Source organism: Leucopleurus acutus (genome assembly GCF_964270905.1).
Source record: "Leucopleurus acutus genome assembly, chromosome: 13".
NCBI lineage: Eukaryota > Metazoa > Chordata > Mammalia > Artiodactyla > Delphinidae > Leucopleurus > Leucopleurus acutus.
Window position 1 is genome coordinate 55,819,474 of NC_139155.1, and position 22,483 is coordinate 55,841,956.

General features: G+C 41.4%; 2 protein-coding genes across 2 annotated transcripts in view; one reads left to right on the forward strand and one right to left on the reverse strand.

The window, feature by feature from the left end:
• The window catches only part of MYOM1 (myomesin 1), a 161,178-nt gene extending 153,563 nt beyond the window's left edge, over positions 1–7,615 (reverse strand). The window contains exon 1 of the mRNA XM_082852834.1: positions 6,847–7,615. The gene's annotated coding sequence lies outside the window, so the exon portion shown is untranslated. The remainder of the gene's footprint in view (positions 1–6,846) is intronic.
• Positions 7,616–8,090: 475 nt separating this feature from the next.
• On the forward strand, positions 8,091–18,165 carry LOC309970719 (myosin regulatory light polypeptide 9). Its single transcript, XM_082853275.1, has 4 exons — positions 8,091–8,202; positions 14,061–14,259; positions 14,750–14,911; positions 17,666–18,165. The coding sequence occupies exons 2-4, from the start codon at positions 14,076–14,078 to the stop codon at positions 17,836–17,838; spliced, it is 519 nt and encodes a 172-aa protein (XP_082709401.1). The 5' UTR covers positions 8,091–8,202; positions 14,061–14,075; the 3' UTR covers positions 17,839–18,165.
• Positions 18,166–22,483: the final 4,318 nt, after the last annotated feature.

Consider the following 22,483-nt stretch of genomic DNA (forward strand, 5'->3'; position numbering starts at 1 on the left):
GGACGTTAAACGTGAGGTTCATGATATCTCAGAATTTTGGCAGACATCCCAGAGGCTGAGAATATTAGTTGTCAGAATATCTATTCAGGACATGTTCCAAGACTGTGAAATCAATTTTGTGACCCTTAGTTAATGTTCCTCCTCAGGAATTATAAGAGGCAAGATCAGTCTCTAGACCTGAGAGTTTCTAGAGAGACCAGCATCCAGAATTCTTTGGAGAGAGGTGTCAGGATTTTGCTCATCCATTCCACACACATTGTGTAGGGAGTGAGTGATTCTTCTCACAGCACTTTGAATACACCTTCAGCAGGTAACGTTGCTGGAGGAAAGCATACTGCCGGTCTAATTATTGTCCCATGGTAGGCCATTTGTCTTTTCTCTCTGGAAGTTTTTACTATTTTCCTTTACCCTTGATGTTCTGAAGTTTCACTGTGATGTGACTTGGCATAGATTTATTTCTATTTTTCCTGCTTCATATTCAGTGCACTTTCAACGCGAATAACGATTTTTTGACTCTCTTTCAATACTGGGAAACTCTTAGTCGTTGTCTCTTTTAATACTGTTTCCCATCATTCCCATTTTTACCTTGTTCTGGATTTCCCATTAAATATACAATGGATTGTCAAAATATATCCTCCCTGACTCTTGACAGCTCTTTTATACTTTTATCTTCTTGTCTCTTTGTGCTGTTTTACTGAATGCCTCTGTACTGTCTTCTAATCCACTACCTCAAAACGTCCAAAACTGTAACTGTCATTTCCTACCGTCACCATACCCCACACTCCAAACTACTTCTCCCCCATGTTCCTCATTTCAGTGATTGTCAGTGTCATCTGTCAGAAATCCCGATTCTTCCTTCTCCCAGGCTATTCCTCTGAACTATCAGAGCAATTTTAAAATAACACAATTCTGCTCATATTAACCCCATACTTAAGACAGATCAGTGGTATCCTACTGACCTTCAGAAAATGACTTAGAGGCCATTTGGGATACAGTCTCTGCTTACGCCTTTAGCCTCATAGTTCTACCATTTTTCCCTTATATTCTACTTTCCAGCTCTTCATTCAGTCAATATGTATTTTTACTTACTGAGTGCCTGTAATGTGCTAATAATAATCACTGTTCTAGGTCTTGGGGATACTTCAGTAAACAAAGAAGCCTAAAAACCCTGTCTTCATGGAACTTAATAGGGAATATGTTCTGGTTTACATTTTAAAGGATTACTCTTTGGCAGTGTGGAAGTACCACATAGGGGGACGTGGAAGTAAGGAGACAAGTTAGAAGGCTATTGCAAAAATCCAGGCTTGAGAGAGGTTACCTTGCACTAAAATGGTAGTAAAGTTGGTGAGACTAAGTCATATTCCAATATATTTTGAAGGACTTAACCAATAGGTATGTGCTAATAACTGTTCTAGACCCTGGAGATACTTTGACTGAAAGACTGGATGAAGGTCATGAAAGAAAAAGCGGTGGCATAGATGAGTCAAAGGTTTTTGACCTGAGCAACTTAAATGATTGAAATGCCATTAACCAAGCTGGAGAAGACGACAGGAAGAGCAGGTTTTGGAGTCTGAAGGTTTAGATACCTGGCAGACCTCCTCTTGGAAATGTCAAGTGAATATTTAGATACGTGAGTCTGGAGTGCAGGGCAGAGGTTTTGGCCAGAGATACACACTTGGGAGTGATCAGTGTCTAAGTAGTATTTAAAGCCATGAAAGTAGATAAGATCAGCTAGGGAAGGAGTGTCGACAGAAAAGAAAAGAAAACCAAAAAAAAAGAAAAGAAAAGAAAGCCACGCACTGAGTTCTGGGCTACACTGAGGGATTAGGGAAATTAGGAGGTATTGGCAAAAGAGATTGAAGAGTAGCCATAAGGAAGGAGGAAAACCAGGAGAGTGAGGCATCCTGGAAGCAAAGAAGAAAGTATTTCAAAGGTGAGGGAGCGATCACTCTGGCAATTGGCCATGATGACATGGAGGTCATTGGTGACCTTGATAAGCGCTTGTTGGTGGAGTGGCTGGGAAAATAAGCCTTATTATAGTGAGTTTAACAGAGAACTAGAGCCAGTGAGTATAGGTGACTCTTCTGAGGACTTTTATAAAGGGGAACAAAGAAATAGGACAATAGCTGGAGGAGGAAAGTGCATCAGAAAGAGGGGTTTTTTTTGGTGTTTGTTTATACTATAGCAGTTTTCTATTGCTGCTATAACAAATTACCACAAACCTAGTGATTTTAAACAACACAACTTAATTTTCTTACAGTTGTGTAGATTAGAAGTCCAACTTGGGTCTCACTAGGCTAAAATCAGGCTGTCAGCAAGACTATGTTCCTTTTTAAAGACTCTAGGGGAGAATCTGTTTCCTCGTCTTTTCTAGCTTCTGGAGTTCATCCACATTCCTTGGCTCCTGGCCCCCTTCCTCCATCTTTAAAGCCAGCAATGTTACATCACTCTGAACATTCTTCCATGGTCACATCTCCCTCTGATTGTCATATTCTGCCTCCTTCTTCTACTTTTAAACCCTTGTGATTACACTGTGCCCATCGTGATAACACAGCATAAACTCCCTATTTTAAGGTCAGCTCATTAGCAACCTTAATTTCATTCTTAATTCCTCTGTTATGTAACCTAACATAGTCACAGGTTCTGGAATTAGGATGTGGGGAGCCTGCCATACATGCGATACATTACAGCTTACTTGTTGATGGGAATAACCCAATAGAGAGAGAGAGAACCTGATGACGCTGGGGAGGGCAGAATTGTTGGAGTGACATGAGTGAGCAAAGGGAGGAACTGGTTTTCCATAGGAGCAAGGAGGGTTCCTCTCAATTTAACAAAAGAGGAGTGAGAAGACAACAAATGGGGACACATGCTGGCTGGTGGGTAAATGTGGGTGGTGTGGGAGCTTGTGGGAGTCATTTTTTTTCTCAGTGACTCAGAAGCAAGGTCATGGACTGAGAGCAAGGATCGTGGGAAGGTGTTGAAGGTGTGAGAAGACAGAAGTTATAAAACTGACATCGAAGAGATTAGGAGCATGAAAGAAATAGAGAAATGTCACGAGTACCTAGGTAGCATCAAGGGCCCACTTGACGTCTGTTGTCATTATTTAAAGTGTGCCCATTCAGCTTGTTTCCTCCAGCCAGGTAGACAAAACATGGGTACATTAATTAGCTAGGTTAGGTTAACTGCTCGACAAACTCCAAATCTCAGTGCCTTAACCAACCAAAGTCGATTTCTCACTAAGAAATGTACATGGACTATCTCACCTAATCCATACAATGGTTGAATAACATGAATACCATTATTATGCTCTTTTCCAGATGAAGAAACTAAAGAGTTAATTGTAGCAAGCCTAAATCATAATTTTTGTTTTAGGTATTAGTTTAATTTGGGGGTATTTTTAAAAAAATTTTTGCCTCATAAGATTAATTCAGAAAATGTAATTTGGTCACTATACTCATTCATTAACAAAATATTATTAGAATCAACTATGTTAGGCTATGTATTTCAAATTATGAACCATAATATTATATTAGGAATCTTCGTCTTTTAGTAGTTGGAGCAGCATTTCTTCAGTTAATTACCAGAGCCCAGTAACTTATTTTCTAGGTAATTCTTATTTCTTATTTTGGTTTGGTTTATTCATATTCTCTCTTCTTGTATCTTGTTTAATATTTTAATTTTCCTAAGCATTTATCTATCTTATTTTTTCAGATTTACTAGTATGGAAGTAATAACTTTCTTCAAATATTCTGAATTCAACTTCACATTATTTTTTTAATATCATTCCTGAATTTAGAAATAATTGTGATTTTATTTTAAATGCAATTCTTTATGTAGAATTTTCTATACCCTTTTAATATACTACTTGTAGTTTTGGCGCTTTTAAGCTATTAACTTTAAAGTAAATACAGATTAACTCAAACACCTTTACTTCATTTAAAAGAAAGAAGCTCCTCCTCCTGTTTTACTGAATTAATGCTAATTGTTACATTCTATTTCATGTACAGAGAATTAGAATTCCACTTATGTAGGTAAAACCAGAACGTAAGCCATGTCTCTTAACATTCAAAAATTTCTTACATGCAATAAAAATTGCAAGTGATCATTACAAAATTATTGACTTAGGTAGTAAACACCAAGGGTCAGTTCAGCTGTGCTTCTTTGTTGTTTGGGTATGGAGTTCCCCTCCTTGGACCAAAGAAGAGAGCGCAGCATAGTAAAATTAAATGTGGGCTTTGGGCCAGGACACTTACTAGCTATGTGCACTTGAACAAGTAACCAGTTACTGAATATTTATTGGCACCCATGGATAATTAGGCCCTTTATTAGGAGTTAGGGGTTCGTGAACAAGAAACACTGGCCTCTGTCCTTCTATCTTACCCCTGGACAAGCAGAGACATGAGTTATAACCTGGTTCTTTTATTGTCTTTTGGCAACATATGCAAGTCACTAAAGTATTTAAGCCTCGGTTTCCTAATCTGTGAAACAGAGGTGATAATACTTACCTCACAGGGTCATTGTAAGAATTAAATGAAAAAATGCTTATGTACTAATTAAATGCTTATGTACTAATAAAAATGCTTATGGAGCTTCCCTGGTGGCGCAGTGGTTGAGAGTCCGCCTGCCGATGCAGGGGACACGGGTTCGTGGCCCGGTCCGAGAAGATCCCACATGCCGCGGAGCGGCTGGGCCCGTGAGCCATGGCCGCTGAGCCTGCGCGTCCGGAGCCTGTGCTCCGCAACGGGAGAGGCCACAACAGTGAGAGGCCTGCGTACCGCAAAAAAAAAAAAAAAAAAAGCTTATGTACTAATTAAATGATAAAAATGCTTATGTACTAATACCTAGTACATAAGAGGTATATAGTAACTGTGTGTTCCTTTTCTTTCTCTCTGTGCTTTTTTCTTTCTTTAGATCTGATCTTGGGGTGGGGGGGGGCGGAAAAGAGCCTTACCTTGAGGCAGGAGCAATAGTGCCCTTTCAGTGTAATTACAGCACCCCCAAATAATTGCATACTATATAGTCTGAGTTCCTGAAACATGGTTTTTCCCAGCCTTGGCACTACTGACATTTTTGGCAGAATAATGCTCTGTTGTAGGGGGCTGTCCTGTGCATTGTGGGGTGTCTAGCAGCATCCCCGGCCTCTACCCACTAGATGCCAGTAGCAGCTCCCTGGTTATGAAAATCAAAACTGTCTCCAGACATTGCCAAGTGTTCCCTTGGGGGAAAGTCACCCCTGGTTGTGAACCTCCACATTAGTGGATCATAAATTCACATGTAGTAGGTCTTGAGCATTTTAAAAAATTAAATGGCATAACGTTGACAAGAATAGAAATCTTAGAAAGTATTACAGGCAGTCAAGTATTGCTTAGTGATATAAATTTCTTACTGTGAGTTGTCAAAAATTTGAAAGCCACTGTACTCAGTGAAAACTTTCATATAAACTCATTTAATCAGAAAACTCTACAAAATAAGGACAGATGTTATCCTCTGTTTTACAAATCAGAAAATTGACTCTCAGATCAGTTGAATGACTTGCCCTCAGGGTTACTCAGTAGGCTAAAGGAAAGATGTGAAACCCATCCCAGGTCTCTAAACTTTTAATGACAAGGTGTAAAGGAGATTGTCACCTGAGGGCAAAGATCTCCCGAAGGGTCCACAAGGGAAGAGATATTAGAGTGAGAGGTCTTTGGTGGTGGGTCCAATCATTAAAATTTAATATCAAAATGTTAGATGGAAATTTGAATAACATTTTATCAAGATATTATTTTTCCACACTGCTAACCTTTGTATACCCACAGTTAATTGGGGAATGAATAAATTAATGAATGAACATGGACCACACAAATCCCTGTGCTCAGTCAGCCAGGCCCTCTGATCACCTCCAGACAATCAGGCAGGCTGCTCCCTTTGCCTGGAATCTCCCTCTCCTCTCTTTCCCCGCTGACTTCTAGAATCAGCTCTTCAGTAGTCCTCCGAGGGACACTTTCCACAAGTCCCCAGACAGGCTGATCTCCTCTTCTGTGCTCCTTCTATAAACCTTACCAAATTATGCTGTAATTTTCTGTTCCACGTTTGTTCCCTGATAACTCCCTGTGCCTTTACTCCCTCCCCGTCATCCCAGAGGTAGAAACTATGCTCTATTTCAAAAACCAAATAAACCACAGCACTCACCACAGTGCCTGGCAATGCAGTTGCTGTTTAATACCTGTTGACTGAATGGAAGGAAAGCAGACAGACAAAGCAATTATCTGATACTATAGAAGCAAAAGACTGTTGCTGCTCCCTGCCGCCCTGAGGGGAAAACTATACCGTCCATTTCACCATATGCGATGACAGCAGTGGGAGCTCTAGCGCCCCCTGGTGGCAGGTGGAGGTGTGAGCACTGCAGGCGGCTCGCCCTGGGTCCAAGCCAGGCTCCAAGAACCATCTGCAGTCCCCCGACTCAGCCACCTGGAGTTTGTGCCCTCACTGCCTAGTCTTAGACCCTAAACTGTCCTCGCTCTGTGTCCCCACCTTTGGTGATAAGACTCACTTAGGACCCCTGTTAAACTGATGGCTTCCCAGGACCCGCCCTGCAAGATTCTGATTCAGCGGGCTGGAGATGAGGCCCCCAATATTGTGTATTTTTAACTAGTACCCCAAGTGATTCTCACTACCAAGACTGTTTGGTAAACTAATCATCTTCGTTTCACTCACGCTGTAGAATTAGGGCAGTTGTTTATTTTTCAGTGACTTTACCTCCAAGTGAACTTGGGAATATATTATTGGTTAAGAGACGAAATGCTCCTGAGGTCCTTGAAGGTGTAGCTTATTCGTATTTCGAGTATATTATCCTGCAGCCTTTACCTTCCAAATGCTCCAATATATTATTGGTTAAGAGACGAAATGCTCCTGAGGTCCTTGAAGGTGTAGCTTATTCGTATCTCGAGTATATTATCCTGCAGCTCTTCCCTTCCTTGTCAGCAGCAGGGTGACTCGAGTGAGGGCGCTTTCGAGAGCGACCCCAAACCTCAGAACTGTTCCGGCCACGTGAGCCACACCAGGCACGTAACTCCGGGGCCAGGATGACCCTGGAGTGGCATCGGCCCCAGCCCACCCCTTCCTCCGAGGGGCAGGAGTCTGGACGCAGGAAGACAATCGGGGAGGGCTTTCCTTTAACAAGACGCACGGGCTGAAGCGGCCCGGGACAAGGAGAGCAGAGCACAATAGGCCCCACTTTCTGGCCCCCTCTCCACCAGGCGCACGCCCGAACCACAGTCAGAGGCGGGGGCGAAGTTAGGAAGCTCCCGCTGCTGGTCACGCGTCTTCCTTTCGAGCCGGACGCAGTCAGGCTATCTTCTTCATGGGGTCTGAGGGGCTCTGGTGGGAAACAAAACCGCGAACGTTTTTGAATAGGGAGGAGGTCTTCGGCCGCCCGTGGCCTGAGGAAATCCTTCTGGGACGAATAAATAGTGGCTTCTTGTCTGAGGGCCCTCGGCACTAGACAATGTTTGCTTCTGTGGGGAGGGGCGGGACTCTTCATAAAATAACACGGTACACAGAGATCAAATCTTTTGTCCAAAGGCGTCCTCTCGGTGTACGCGGGCCGCTCGGGGACCTGCAGGCCGACCTCTAAACCTCCTGAGTCACCCTGAGGTGAGCCACACGCGCAGGCGCACGACTGCTCGGCGGCAGGGGCGGGGCTTTCTGAGGCGGGGCGAAGGCCAGTCACGTGGGCCGCGAAGCCCTCTCCGCGATTTCCCTACAAGGACTTGGGCTGTTGGGCCCCGCCCCTGGCCGGGCCCTGGAATGTGCGGAGGGGCAAACCCTCAGGACAGAGTCAACCATTTGCTAAGAGGAAAGGGGGGAAGAAAAGCTTACATTGTAAGAAGAGGTATTAAAAAAAAGGAAAACTCAGTCATCAGACCCGGCGAACCATTACACCTTCTTCTACGTTCTAAGTTGCCCGCTTTACACGTCCTTCCCATGCACTTGGTCAAAACTGCGCCCTTTGAGCACAGCGGCAACTCCCCCGCTCCGTCGCCCTTCCATTAAGCCAGGCTCACACTGTTAGCAGAGAATGGTGACTCGCTTCCTTCCGGTCCGCTAAGCGGAGGCCGGAAGAGTTGTTTGCAGCGTCTCTGGGAGTGGAAGGGAGTTTGTAGCGGCAGTCAGGGCAGCGAGGGGTTCCCTGAAGCGTTCGAGTTCTCGCGGCTGAGCAGGGTGAGTGGTGCTCGCGGTCGGGCGCGTGAGGCCCATTTCGGGGCGCATCCCCTCGGGACGGCTTGGGGGGAGCAGTGGCGCTCCCCCGGCGCCGGGAGCGCACCTGGGCAGGTGTACCAGCCGGTTCCCGGGTTTCGAGCCCCAGTGCCAGCTCCAGCATCGAAGGCCGCGGCCGGAAGCGGCCCAGACGCCGACTTCGTTCCTTTGCCCAAAGTAGGAGCTCGGGAAGTGTGGCTTACTCTGCTGGCGCCGCGAGCTTGAGCGACAGCAGGCCTGCGAAACCCGAGCCCAGCGGAGCTGACTCTGGGACTAAGTTTAGTTTATAACGTAAACTTGCCCGATTCAAGAGAGTTTGCGCAAAAACTGTGCCCAGTGCGCCCCCCTCACCCCCCCCCCCGCGCTGCATCTGTTGTTGCAGCTGTGTGGCTACGTTTAGTGGGAATAACCACCTCAAATTAGCGACTTCCTCAGCTCAGTGTCCACTTTTGTAATTAGAGTTTTATTTTTAAGTGATATTTGGACAAAGAGGAGTTCGGGGTTTAGTTTGCGGCTCCAGAAAAACTCCAAAATACAATACCGTGTTACTCTTGGATGGAAACTCGGGGTTAAGTCAATTTCCCAAAGTGTTTTCCTTTTAAAGTAGTCGAATAGGCTTATCAAAGAGTGTATCAGTTCTTTACAGAACTTTGAAACAGAAATAAGCGTTAGGTTGAGATTTTAACTTAAGTGCAAAAAGTTTTATATCTAAAGGTGAAGAAAGTGAATATTTCCTAAGATTACTACTGTTTGTTTCATGTTCTGGAAGCCTTTTTATTTAAAGCTTTTTATTTAAAAAAGTGACGCTTTACTGGCAAGTGAACCACGACAAAGAATTGCCTTTGTCAAGTGCTGAGAACTTTTTGGGTGTGGCAGTCTAAGGGAACTAATCCTACCTTCTACCGGAAGTTTGCATAGGAATTGAAAAACTTGTTTTAGTTGGAACGGAAGCACCAGCCTGAAAATGTACTTTTAAAAAGCCGTGGTTAGCCCCCCAAAATTACATATACTTAGCTTTGAAAAAAGAAGTGCATTGATTAAATGAGACGGTAGATTTGGTAAGCAGATACTACGTGCTCTCACATTAAGAAGTGTTTTCTAAAATGGGAGTTTTTCCTTAAAGAATATAATCATATTTCCAGAATACTATCAATTTGAGTGTTAGTTCTGTAGAAAAAGTCTTAGGATTAGTTTCCATTTATTACCACTACAAACGCTGGACTCTAGGATTCTAACTAGAGTAATCTAATGTAATATTGGTATGGATTAATCCCATTTTATAAATGAAACCAAAGTATCTAGAAATTCTGAAAAATCTTCTGGTTGCCCTTGATGTGTGGGGAAAGCCTCTTTGAGGATCTTTATTTTACATTTCCCCCATCACTTAATCTAGTCTAACATCTTCCTTACATAGTTTGTATCCCTCTTGTCATAACCCTGAATGATTCTCTGCCTATTTGATCAAGCTAAAAGGATAAATCTAGAAATTCATTACCACCAACACTCCCTTTCCCTGATTAAGACAAGATTATACTCCTTCAGGTCTGTAAACTGAATCTCCTTGACTGAATCTCTTCTATATATTTAATAGAAGTTGGCTCTGCGAGTCTGTGGGTTTTCAAGTTCCATACAACATATAGCCCTTCACACCAAAGATCTTAAATTAAATGCTTCAAAAATAGACTCTAGGGGCTTCCCTGGTGGCGCAGTGGTTGAGAGTCCGCCTGCCAATGCAGGGGACGCAGGTTCGTGCCCCGGTCCGGGAAGATCCCACATGCCGTGGAGCGGTTGGGCCCATGAGCCATGGCCGCTGAGCCTGCGCGTCCAGAGCCTGTGCTCTGCAATGGGAGAGGCCACAACAGTGAGAGGCCCGCGTACCGCAAAAAAAAAAAAAAAAAAAAAAAGACTCTAGACTATAACTTAGGATGAGTGAGGACATAACTCGGAAATCTCAGGTGCCTTCATGGCAATCTTCCCACCCTAAATAAAGAATAGTTACATTGATGAATAAAATATTTTCAGTTTTATTTTGCCCTAGTTCATGAGAGTTGTATGTTTGCTGAAGGCTTGTTACATGCAGAGGGTTATAGGTTGACTCGTTTGGGGAGGGTAAAAGTGGACAGCATACTAGAATCATAGCAAGGAGGACAATGACAGTATCTGTCATCAATGATCTTCTCCTTCGGATCATAGCACTGTTCCTCATTTGGCTCCCTCTCCGCCAGTGTTTATTCCACCCATACTTTCAGTTTGGTAGGGGAAAATAAAAAACACCCTTTCCTTATTTTGAAATAACTGACTGCAAAGCTGAACTCCCTGTCACTATAAGGATCTGGGTTTCTGGTGGGAGATAAACTCACAGATCAGAATCCAACCTCCTTGAAAAAGTAAAGGCCCAGGTAGTAACTTGCCCAACGGTATACTACCAGCTTTTGGTAGAATTAACTACCCTAATTTGTTAGAACTAAGACTAACATTTAAGTCTCTTAATTCTAAGGATGTCTTGTAGCTTTTAGGATTTTTCAGTCTTCTCCCCCCGCCCAAATCTTTTAGAAACAAAGATCTTTTCTGAACTCACAATATTTGATAATCATGTACCACCTTTGAGTTATTTTTCATTTTTGTTACGCATTGTTTTAACTTGAGAGCCATACTCCTGGAATGAAAACTGTGTGACTCATTTCATAAGTTGAACCAATCATCTCATTTCTTTAAAGTTGCCCCCCCAACTATATTTTAAGCTCCTTGAAGATAGCACACCTACCTTACATTTCTTAATTCTTAAATAATAATCAGCACTCATGACATTTAATGCACATGAATGTAATTCTGCTGATCATATTAAAGGTTGATGGTTAAGTATCGAATGAGATAAAGAAAAATTCTGTGAGACCACTGTCAGTTCTGACCCCCAAAAAACCTTTATAATGTTTAAAAACTATGTTAGAATGCATTTACAAATTGAAAGAATGCATGATTTTAAAAAGGCTAAATAGGGGACTTCCCTGGTGGCACAGTGGTTAAGAATCCGCCTGCCCAGTGTAGGAGACACGGGTTCGAGCCCTGGTCCAGGAAGATCTCACATGGCCGTGGAGCAGCTAAGCCCGTGCACCAGAACTACTGAGCCTGCCCTCTAGAGCCCATGGGCCACAACTACTGAGCCCTCGTGCCACAACTACTGAAGCCCATGCACCTAGAGCCTGTGCTTCGCAACAAAGAGAAGCCACCGCGATGAGAAGCCACTCAACCCAATGAAGAGTAGCCCCTACTAACCGCAACTAGAGAAAGCCCGTGCGCAGCAACAAAGACCCAACACTGGCAAAAATAATAAATTTATTTATTTAAAAAAAAAGCAACTGTAAAAAGGCTAAATAGGAAATATATCAAAATTCAAGAAGTGGGTGTGTGTTACTTTATAATCCAAACTAAGTTTTAAAAAGGTGTATAGAGGACCCGCACCAAATTGAGTATTATGAGTTTTTTTGTTTTGTATTTTATAATTTTATTTATTTATTTTTGGCTGTGTTAGGTCTTCGTTGCTGTGCGTGGGCTTTCTCTAGTTGTGGCCAGCGGGGGCTACTCTTCGTCGTGGTGTGCGGGCTTCTCATTGCGGTGGCTTCTCGTTGCACAGCACAGGCTCTAGGTGCACAGGCTTCAGTAGTTGTGGCTCGTGGGCTCTAGAGTGCAGGATCAGTAGTTGTGGCGCACGGGCTTAGTTGCTCCATGGCATGTGGGATCTTCTCAGACCAGGGCTCAAACCCATGTCCCCTGCATTGGCAGGCGGATTCTTAACCGCTGCGCCACCAGGGAAGCCCTATGAGGTTTTGTAGATTAAAAAAATCAGTTTTATCAACCATTTGACCTATAATTTTCATCAGTTTCTTTGTTCTTAAAATAACTGACATTTGCGTGTCATTAGGGGAATATAATGTAGTCAAACAAAACAGACTTTTTAAAGATGTGCTTTGTTTTGCAAAGACATGGCATACCTAAAATATTAAAGAGACGTGGACTGGTAAATATATGCCACTCATTGGGTCTCAACTGCTAACCCAAGTCCTGGAGTCCATTTAAGAGATGGAAGAATAATACATATATGTTATAACTCCTTGTAGTTTTTAAAACTGCATTTAGAATAGAGGGGGACATTACAGTTCCATATAGTTTAGATAATAGTGGGATTTACTGCATCCAGAGGTGTTACAGAGTGAAAATATGCATTCATAAAAGGGTGATTAAAGGAAACTTGGAAACTAGGGAAGAGTATATATCATAACTGCTATGTCACGTAGAGTGTATCTTACCAGCAACACATTCCAGTGTATCCTAGGAGTGCTATATTTAATGGACTGGAATTTGTGACTCTCCTTTGTGGAATTTCCTTCTAAAATCTGAGAACAGATTTAGCTTAAAAAAAAGAAAATCTGAGGCAGAGTCAGAGCTTTTCTAATTATTTCCATAATTGAATTTAGCCTGGCTGATGTGGTGTAATCAAGGAAAGAATGTAAGTAATAAGTTTTTAAACTCATGTGGAGCGTTGTGTTCTAAAGTCACTTTGCAGTACTGACATCTAGGTAGTACTTCATTCTTTGCAATCCACAGACTTATTTTTAGAGTAAGGGCATAGTGTTTTGCTACATCATAGTTAAATGTTGTTTTCAGAACGTAAGCTTTAAAATTGTTGTCCTGGTCAGAGAGTGAAATCAGTAGTGCCTATTTTAGACCTGCTTCAAAGAATATAACTGAATACAGTGTCTCAGTCTTGTGTGTTAGAGGTTTTGCAGACTGCCATTGCCACCTCAGCTCTGAAAGATGGTATGGTAAAATTTTATTATCTGATGACTGTGGGATTTTTAACTTCAAACAAACTTTTATAGTATTAAAGATTGTGTTGAAAGGAAAATTACCTCTTCATCTTAGGTATTATTAAACATTATTTTTAACTTAAATTTTACAGGGATAAATTTAGATTAGAGAGCAAAGGTAGTTTCTGTACCTCTTAAAATGCTTTCTAAAACTTCTTAAAAACTAAAGTGCTTTAAAAATTTTTATTGTGCTCTGGTTTTTGTTTCGAGGACTTAGTCACCTCAAGTGATTTAGCTTAGCTCTGTGCAACAAATTGGTTAGGATAGAGTGGAAATATTTACAAAACTTAATTATTGATGAATTACCTTTGGAGTTTTCTATACTTTTTCAGTTAGCCTTTTAACAGATATCTTTCCTGAAGTACTTTGATTCCAGGAGTGAGGGTGCGATAAGAAATGTTAGTTGCGAGTGGAAGAATGGTATTTGGCAGTAAGATTAGGAGATGAAGACCTGTCCCATCAGTTAATCCTCCTTCCTTCTTTTTGTCCACCTTAGAATGGGAGGCTGGTTTCAGCTAGGGCTGCAGAAGGATAGACCTGTTGAAGATGAGCTAATGTCCCTCAGTACTCCATAGCACTGATGTACAGAACCCAACATTTTTTGTTTCTTGTTTTCTGTATTGTTATTAAGTAGTAGATTGGGTTATTGGTCCTTAATCAGCTGTCCAGTAGTACTGGGGACAGGAAATCTTGTTGATAATGCTCTGAGCTTTGAATTAATGTTGGTCGTAGTTTCGTCACAACTACTAAGGATGAGTGAACTCAAAGCATGAGTCTCGTTTTTCTCTTTGTAGATTGAGTCTCTGCATAATGGTATCGATTAGTTGAGAGAGATTTTTGCCAAGTGATACTATCCTGTGGAATAGTCTTTAGACACGTCTCTAAGTGGCTCAAACGTATCAGGAAGGTTGGTTCAGTTTACTTTTTGTTATTTCTTGTATTTCCCTTATTTGTTAGGATTTAACCGCCACCATGTCGAGCAAAAGAGCAAAGACCAAGACCACCAAGAAGCGCCCCCAGCGCGCAACCTCCAACGTGTTCGCCATGTTTGACCAGTCACAGATTCAGGAGTTCAAGGAGGCCTTCAACATGATCGATCAGAACAGAGATGGTTTCATCGACAAGGAAGACTTGCATGATATGCTTGCCTCCCTGGGTACTGATCAGTTTTAACATTAATAAATCAAATAGAATTTCTATAACACCTTTTATATTTATTTCTTAAGCCAATCTAATGATGCTTTGTGAAGCCAATCTAATGATGTTACAGTTCACTAAGATTCGAAGTCTGGAGCATTGTTTCCCAAAGCATGGTCCCCGGAACACCTGCAGATTTCTGGCCAAGTTTCAGGGTTAGGCTGGGGGCCAGCCACGTACGTGCATGCACTGCAAACACTGATCTTGATTGTGAGAGCAGTGTTATTCCTCCTGACATCCAGTGGAACAGCACACAGTCTCCACACTCTTAATACAGATCCTATTCATTGAGAAGACATTTTTCCGAATAGTTTTGCTATCTTGAATGCAAATAGCAAACTGTTTAAATGACCCTCTTTCTTGTCAAAATGTTTACCATGATGAATTGTTGATGCGCTTTGTGGTGTAATTATCACCCTCTTAAAATTATGACCCTCTTTTTTGTTTAGGGAAAAATCCAACTGATGAGTATCTGGACGCCATGATGAATGAGGCTCCAGGTCCCATAAATTTTACCATGTTTCTCACGATGTTTGGGGAGAAGCTAAATGGCACCGATCCAGAAGATGTCATCAGAAACGCTTTTGCTTGCTTTGATGAAGAAGCAACTGGTAAGTCTGAGGTAACCTTTAATTAGCAAGTGATTTAATTTTTGGTTATGGCAACTAAAATATATAATAACTTGAAATATGATGACATATAATACCCTCAGGTTTATACCATACCTGAGGTTTGGGGGATTTGGGGGGACAGGTTTTGCCTATGGCTTGTTAGTCACTCACTTCACTGCCTCTGCCCTTAAATATTTAATTTACAATTTAATAGGTATATTTGAAACTTCTTTAGGAAACTTATGTTCCTCCTTTACTAGAATACTTCCACAAGGGTCAGATACTCAATAAATGTGTGTCAAACCAATATCTTTTACTGGAGCAATCTTGGAAAAGTTTAAATTGCTGTAGGCGGTGACACCAGTACAATCCTATGTTTGTTTATCAGGTACCTCTCGGCTCTGAGAGTGTTTAGATCTGGTACCTAACCTCTCCCTCTGGAATCAGGTGCCCCGGTTTCATAATCCTATTCTGCATAATAGCTGTGTGATTTCAGGCAGAGTTACTGAACTTCTCTAAGCCTCTGTTTTCTTATTTGTAAGATGGACAGTAATATTACCTACCTCAGGGTTGTTGTGAGGATTAAATGAGGAAATGAGATAGTAGCTTACTGCCTGCATAGAGTGAACTCTCAAAGACACCCAAAAGGTTAACTAAATACATGCCCGATAAGGGGGTAACTCACATAGCAAGTTTTTGAGAAGGAAGGCACACCCTCTGGTTACACAGTCCAAGCATAATTTGGGCATGGAAGCATAGTCTCCCCACTCTGGCTTTCAAGACTCTGCGCGATAGGGCCTCATTTGGCCTGTTCAAGTAGACCACCCTCAACTCTTCCTAACCTCCTTCCAGACTCCTCCATGCGTTGTTGCCCTGACTCACCTCCACCATTTCTGCCTCTGCCTTTCCTCCTTATACCACCTCCTTCCTCCTTCCCCTTGAAATCAAGACTCTGAACAGCTATTTCTGGAAGGGGTAGGGAAGGGGCAGGCAGAAGAGACCTTTTTCCTGCTAAAAACATTTGTGTATTGATTGAATTTTTTACAGTCAATGGGTATTACTATTTTAGTGGAAGGGAATAAAACCATAAAAGAGTAAAGTGTCTTACTTATTCTTCAAAGTCATCTCAATGGTCACTTTCTTTATAGAGCCTTACCTGTGTTTTCATACTATTTTCTCCTGACCTCTGGGAGGACGTAAAAGTTCTCCCTTTCCCCCTCCAAAGTATTTTATGTATGTCTCTACTGGCACATACTCCACCTAAGCTTCTACTTTAGTTGTGTGCTTCTTTTTTTTTTTTTTTTTTTTTTTTGCTATACGTGGGCCTCTCACTGTTGTGGCCTCTCCCGTTGGGGAGCACAGGCTCTGGACGCTCAGGCTCAGCGGCCATGGCTCACGGGCCCAGCCGCTCCACGGCATGTGGGATCTTCCTGGACCAGGGCACGAACCTGCGTCCCCTGCATCAGCAGGTGGACTCAACCACTGTGCCACCAGGGAAGCCCATGTGCTTATTTCTAATCATCACAGTCTCCCTGATCCCAGGATAATAGCTGTGTCTTCACCAGCATTCCATTCCCATCTTTGTAAGCCCTCCCAGCTCCTACCACAGTCCCTTGCACATAGTCAATGATGATTTTACATGATAGTTGAATGACTTGGCTGGAGATGAGGATTTATTTCTACAAGCTAAAAGTCTAAGATTTGGAGAACTTTTTTTTTTAATCTAGGATTGAATTAGCAAAAACAATCCATAAATCTAGAGTTTCTTTTGTGAACTGACCTTACACTTTAAACTCATAGGAAATATATTATCAATGTTTTAGCTTAATTTCACATACAAGGAAGTTGTCAGATTTTTCTTTTTTTACTTTATGAATTTCAAAATTTCTGTGCTTGAATGGTCATTTATTACCTTTGGATTACTGCATTAGTGGGTCTCAATCATGATAGCTCGTGGGATTTACTTGGGGAGCCTTTTTAAAATATCAGTAACAGATAATAAGTCACGGGTGGCCTCTGGGGTTGTTTTGTTTTGAGCTCCCTGGATGATTCTTATGGGCAGTCAGGCTTTATGAGAACCCTGCTTTCACAAGTCCAGAGTAGAAAGCCTTCCTCTCAGCTCACCACTGTAGCCCCAATGCCTATCCCAGTGTCTGCAATGTAGTTAATGCTCAAATATCTACTCAGTGTTTTTGCACATCCTGGGCCTGAACATATTTGTTACTGAATCTAAAATTAGATTTGTTTAGAAAAATTTTTTTAATCTCATTTTACATATAAAGAAAAAGAAGGAGGTAAAGTGAAATGCCTGAAGTAACATAGCTTGTTAAAACTGGACCTCAAGACTTCAGTATTCTTTCCACTGAAGCACTTTATTGATGTTTATGATGATTTTAGTATATTTACTCGTAGAATAAGTGTGACCATGCTACTTTAAGGAACCATGAGGCTTAGATTCCTTAATCATACTTTATGGCTTGTGGTTAGGCATAGGCTTAGCCACTGTTATTGAGATCAGGAGATGGATGTCGGGTGAGGTCAGTAGAGCAGAGCAGGTTAATGTCACTAAGCAACAGGGCATTTTCTAGGCAGCTGTCTGCTGAGGCTGACTTCAGCATGTCAGGACCTCATATTTCATACATTTGCATGCTTCTAGTTCTTAACATATAGCCCATGCTTAGTCAAGTGTAGATGCCCCTTGCAATTACTCCTCAGAGTAGTGTGTCTTCTGATCCCTGGTTCTTTTCTCTTTAGGCACCATTCAGGAGGATTACCTGCGAGAGCTGCTGACCACAATGGGAGATCGGTTTACAGATGAGGAAGTGGACGAGCTGTACAGAGAAGCACCTATTGACAAAAAGGGGAATTTCAATTACATTGAGTTCACGCGCATCCTTAAACATGGAGCAAAAGACAAAGATGACTGAAAAGAACTTCAAATTCCAGCCAAACTTTCCTTGTTGCTACTTTGGGTATTTCTGAGACTTTCTCTTAGAGCCTATTGCATGCCCTTAGCTTTACAGCTTTTGCCTTTCTTGTTGTATTTATTCTCAACCATTTGGGGCACGTGCATCTCTATAATCAGACTGGAAATGGGACTTTTTGTCATTTTCAGAATAGAAAATAGGGTAGTTTAACTTACCCCTACCTTCCCCTCCCCCAATAACTGCAGTCTACAAAGAGTCGATATATTTTTTCAGAGAAAGTTATTCACTCAATTTTTTCTGAACCGTAATTAAACTTTATAATAGAAACTTACTTGTTTAAAATTTCTTTATTTACCCAAATTGGCTTTGTTGGTCTTGGTTGTAATTTTTTATTTATTTATTTATTTTTGGCTGCGTTGGGTCTTCGCTGCTGTGCGTGGGCTTCTCATTGCAGTGGCTTCTCTTGCTGCAGAGCATGGGCTCTAGGCACGCGGGCTTCAGTAGCTATGGCTCGAAGGCTCTAGAGCACAGGCTCAGTAGTTGTGGCGCACAGGCTTAGTTGCCCCGCAGCATGTGGGATCTTCCCCGACCAGGGCTTGAACCCATATCTCCTGCATTGGCAGGTGGATTCTTAACCACTGCGCCACTAGGGAAGCCCTTGGTTGCAACTTCTAAAGAAAGGTAGTGGGAATTCCCTGGCGGTCCAGTAGTTAGGACTCCACCTGCACTTTCATTGCCAAGGGCCCGGGTTCAATCCCTGGTCAGGGAACTAAGATCCCACAAGATGCGCCTGCGGCGCAGCCAAAAATAAAGAAAGAATGGTAGTGGGGCAAATCCTAGAAAATAATATGGTTGTTAGACCTCCCCCTTATCCTGCCAGTTTTCCTAACAATCCTACTCCTCTACTATTCATTCTTCCCCCTTTTTAAAGAAATCCAATTTTAACTGCCTTTGTTGAGTTTCCTGCACTTTGCCTTCCAATTTTAAAAATAATTTCCTGTAAAATTTACATGTGTATGATAGCTTTGGTAGCTTTAAATCCTAAAGTTTAACATACCTGCCAACATGACCCCATATCTGTTCTCATCTTTTGTTCATAACTTCTTGTCATTTAAAGTTAGACCAAGCCACTGAGTGTAATTTTAATTTGTCCTAATTTTTAAAACAATTTTAGCCCCAAAGGTTCTATGGAATGCTTCTACCAAAAAGGCGGATTTTTTTGTATTGTATTTCAAAGTGTTGGAAACACAATATGGTTTTTGTTGGTTTGTTTTGGGTTTTTTTGTATATAGTTTCTTTTTATCACACAGTCCTCATTGAAGTACTGTGTTTATTTATGCAGATTCACATGAGTTCATTTGTTAATGTTTGACATTCCTGACCTGCCCGTGGTCAGAACAGCTGAAGCTACATGCCTGGGAAAGTGAGGTCATTATTTCAATCCTAAAAATAACTTCTGCTATTTGCAGGAATGCAGGACAGTTTTAAGAGTTAATCAGGAAATGGCAGACAGTTTCATTCACTTTGGGCTTCAAAAATCTGACTCTCAAGGATTCATAAGTTTAAGAAAGATCTTGAAACAGTGGGGGGGAAAGTTGGGTGAAGAGGGTTGACAATTAACCTGTGAAGATGAATAATTGATAATTACTATAACTTTATGTTTTATACTACTATTAACAAGACTGTCCTTGGACAAAACTGTTACCTCGTTGAATATGCAATTACTGAATGCCTTCAGGGCAGCAGACCTTTACACTCAACGGGATAGGTGAGCTAGATTCTTCAACCTCAGGAGACCAGCTTAAAATAGGAGTAGGACTAGTAACAAGGCTGCTCTTGGCCCTTTCAAGATTAGAATCTTAGCACCTGCCTTAACTCTGCCTTTAATGTGTTCCTGAATTTTGTTCAGTGGTTTAAGCAAAGTACTTTTTCCAGGGTATAGCCATGATGCTGAAATTGTTGAACTAAATTTACATTTCAACTGAAAAAAAAATAACTTCTGCTTTGTTAACAAATTTCCAGTCAAGAACAAATAACATTGTTTCTGTACTGAAAAAAAGGTAGCCTCATCTACTAAAATTATCTCTTGCAGTATCTCCACTTCCATTTCAGATAACTGCTCAAAGAACCAGCCGCCATTAGAAACAGTGGATAGTCTCTTCTGAATGAAATGTCTCCTCATTTAGTAATAGCATTCTCTATGTAGTAAGTAGGCTTTGCTTAAGTAAAGCTGATTGACAGTAAAAAGCTAAAGCATCTACTCCAACAGTGCATCTGATAGAAAAACTGGTCTCCACGATGAAAACCAGACTTGAAACAAACCATTTCAAAACCAGCCTAATGGGGCAGCCTCCTTACCCACCTGCTTATGATTACATTGTCATTTGGACTCCAGGGCCCAAATTTTATTTGATCAAGGAGCCTCTATGACTGCACGAGAGTGGGAATTTATGAGTGCTACTGGGAAAAAAGGGAGCAGGCCCAACTATATGAAAGTAAAAGCAAATTCTGGAAAGGAAAGGCAACTATTTTTTTTTTTTACGAAGTATGACGGGGGAAAGGACAGCAAGAGATGTACTAGACTTTGAGAAGTGCAGGCAAGTTGTAAGAAGGATCAGATAGAAGATGGTAAAAGAGCTTAGTAGATAGAGCCACAACAGTGTTATGGAAACCAAGTGAATAATTTCAAGAGTGAGGAAGTTAGTAGTGTTAAACCACAGAAAAATCGAACACAGGAAAATTTAAATGAGGCCACTGGATTTGGCAAGTCGGTCACTTCTGCCAGAGCTGTTAAGGTAGTTTTGAGTGCAGAATCCATAGTGTAGCAGGAGACACGGACAACGCCTGGGTTTGGGGGTCAGGCCAGCTGCATTTTAATCTCATTCGTGCTACATCATGGCTTTATAACCTTAAAGTTATTTAACCTCGCTCGACCTCTATTCATTTGTAAAATTGAAGTAATGCTCTGGCTCATAATAGGAACATAATCTATTAATATATAAAGCAGCATTTTTGTGATTAGGAGCAGTATAGGTTTTAGAGCCAGCCGTGGTTGAGTGAATAATGCCTGTTATTTGATGAGCTTTGTGTCCTTGGGCAGGTGGCCCAGCCCTAAGTGTCAGTTTCCTCACCTGTTTAACAGGGACAATACCCTCCACGTTTGTTGTGAAAATAGAAACACTAAAGCTAAATGGGTCTGGCACACAGTAGGTATTCAAATACTGGTTATTCTGTTTACCAGCAGGGGCTGTTGGGCAGTGAGGAGAGGCTTGAAGGGAAGGCAGGACCAAAGAGCATTTTAGAGATTCAAGCCTGTCTGTAGACAGAGGAAGAAGGCAAATGAGTGTAAGCAAATGAGTGAAACCAAAGGAATGATGTGCAGGAGCTAGGAAGAGATAGAACCTAGATCACATGTTGTAAGATTATTCTTAGAAAAACAAAAATGGATACTGCTCCCTCTGAAAACAGGAAAGGGTAGGTGATAGGAGTTTAATCATAGTTGGAGATTAAAAGCCGAGGTTAGGAGAAAGGTCCATAGTGGTTTGATAGTAAATTGTCTCAAACTAGAATTTAATTAAAGGGTTGTTATGAGCATTTAATGAGAATATACATAAAAATGTGTGGTACCAAGTAGATCCTCAAATAGTTTATTTTAGATTTCCTGAGTAGGTCCAATATGCCAGAATAGTTTGTGTCTTTCTAGATCCTTAAGTGTACAATTTCTTGATTGCCCTGCAACCCTGGTTTTTATCTTTGCTGTCCTGAAAGGCATTGCTGAAGCTAATCCCATATTGAAGAAACAGCCAGTTTTCCCAAGTCCCTGTATCTTTTTATCCTAGGTTTATATGTGCCTGCTCAAATAATAGACATCATAACTTCTCTTTCACATTTATCTACATACATCTTGTAGTTGTAGTGAATATACACCTTGTTTTTTAGTTTAATGTATCTTAAATTGTCATGTTTTGGCATACCCACCATTTTTGTTTTGAGTTTTAAGTATATTACCTTTTTTTAAACCATTCTTTTTAATGACCACAATAAACAATTATCTGGTATTTAGATATTCAGCTTTTCATTAATATTAAGTTTTTCTTTTGAATCTAGAGAGAACACTATACCCTAGGATTATTTTTCTATAACAGTGCTATCCAGTAGAATTTTCTGTGATGATCGAAATGCACTCTGTGCTGTCCAATAAGGACACTAGGTCACATGTGACTATTGAGCACTTAAAATGTGTCTAATATAACTGAGTTTTTAATTTACATTTAAATAGTCACATGTGGTTAGTGACCACTGTGTTGGAAAGCAGTTCTAGAAACAAATATGGAGATCAAAGTCAAAGTACAGAGTGTCTCAGCTATGATCTTAATTAAGGTGGCCAGGGTGAGGGCTTATGGTATAGTAATAGACCATACTTAGAAGAGCTCTCTGACAAAGACCTCAGAAGCCAAAATGTTCTCAGGAGTGGAAAAATATTTAAATTATTGGACCAAAGGGCAGACTACAGCTAAGGAAAAGAGTAAATATTTTAGAACCAGATATGATTTCTCAGCAATTGGTTTCAAACTCCATTGAGAAAATGCATTCAGTTAAGGACCTTGGGGCAGTGCTAACTCCGAGGACCACGTTATAAGCATCA

What these genes read in the sequence shown, in the direction of transcription:
- LOC309970719 (XM_082853275.1), top strand. Translation starts at nt 14,076, where the DNA reads ATGTCGAGCAAAAGAGCAAAGACCAAGACCACCAAGAAGCGCCCCCAG. An exon ending in TGATATGCTTGCCTCCCTGG is followed by an intron (nt 14,260 to 14,749) that starts GTACTGATCAGT and finishes TTTTTTGTTTAG; the next exon opens with GGAAAAATCCAACTGATGAG. An exon ending in CTTTGATGAAGAAGCAACTG is followed by an intron (nt 14,912 to 17,665) that starts GTAAGTCTGAGG and finishes TTTTCTCTTTAG; the next exon opens with GCACCATTCAGGAGGATTAC.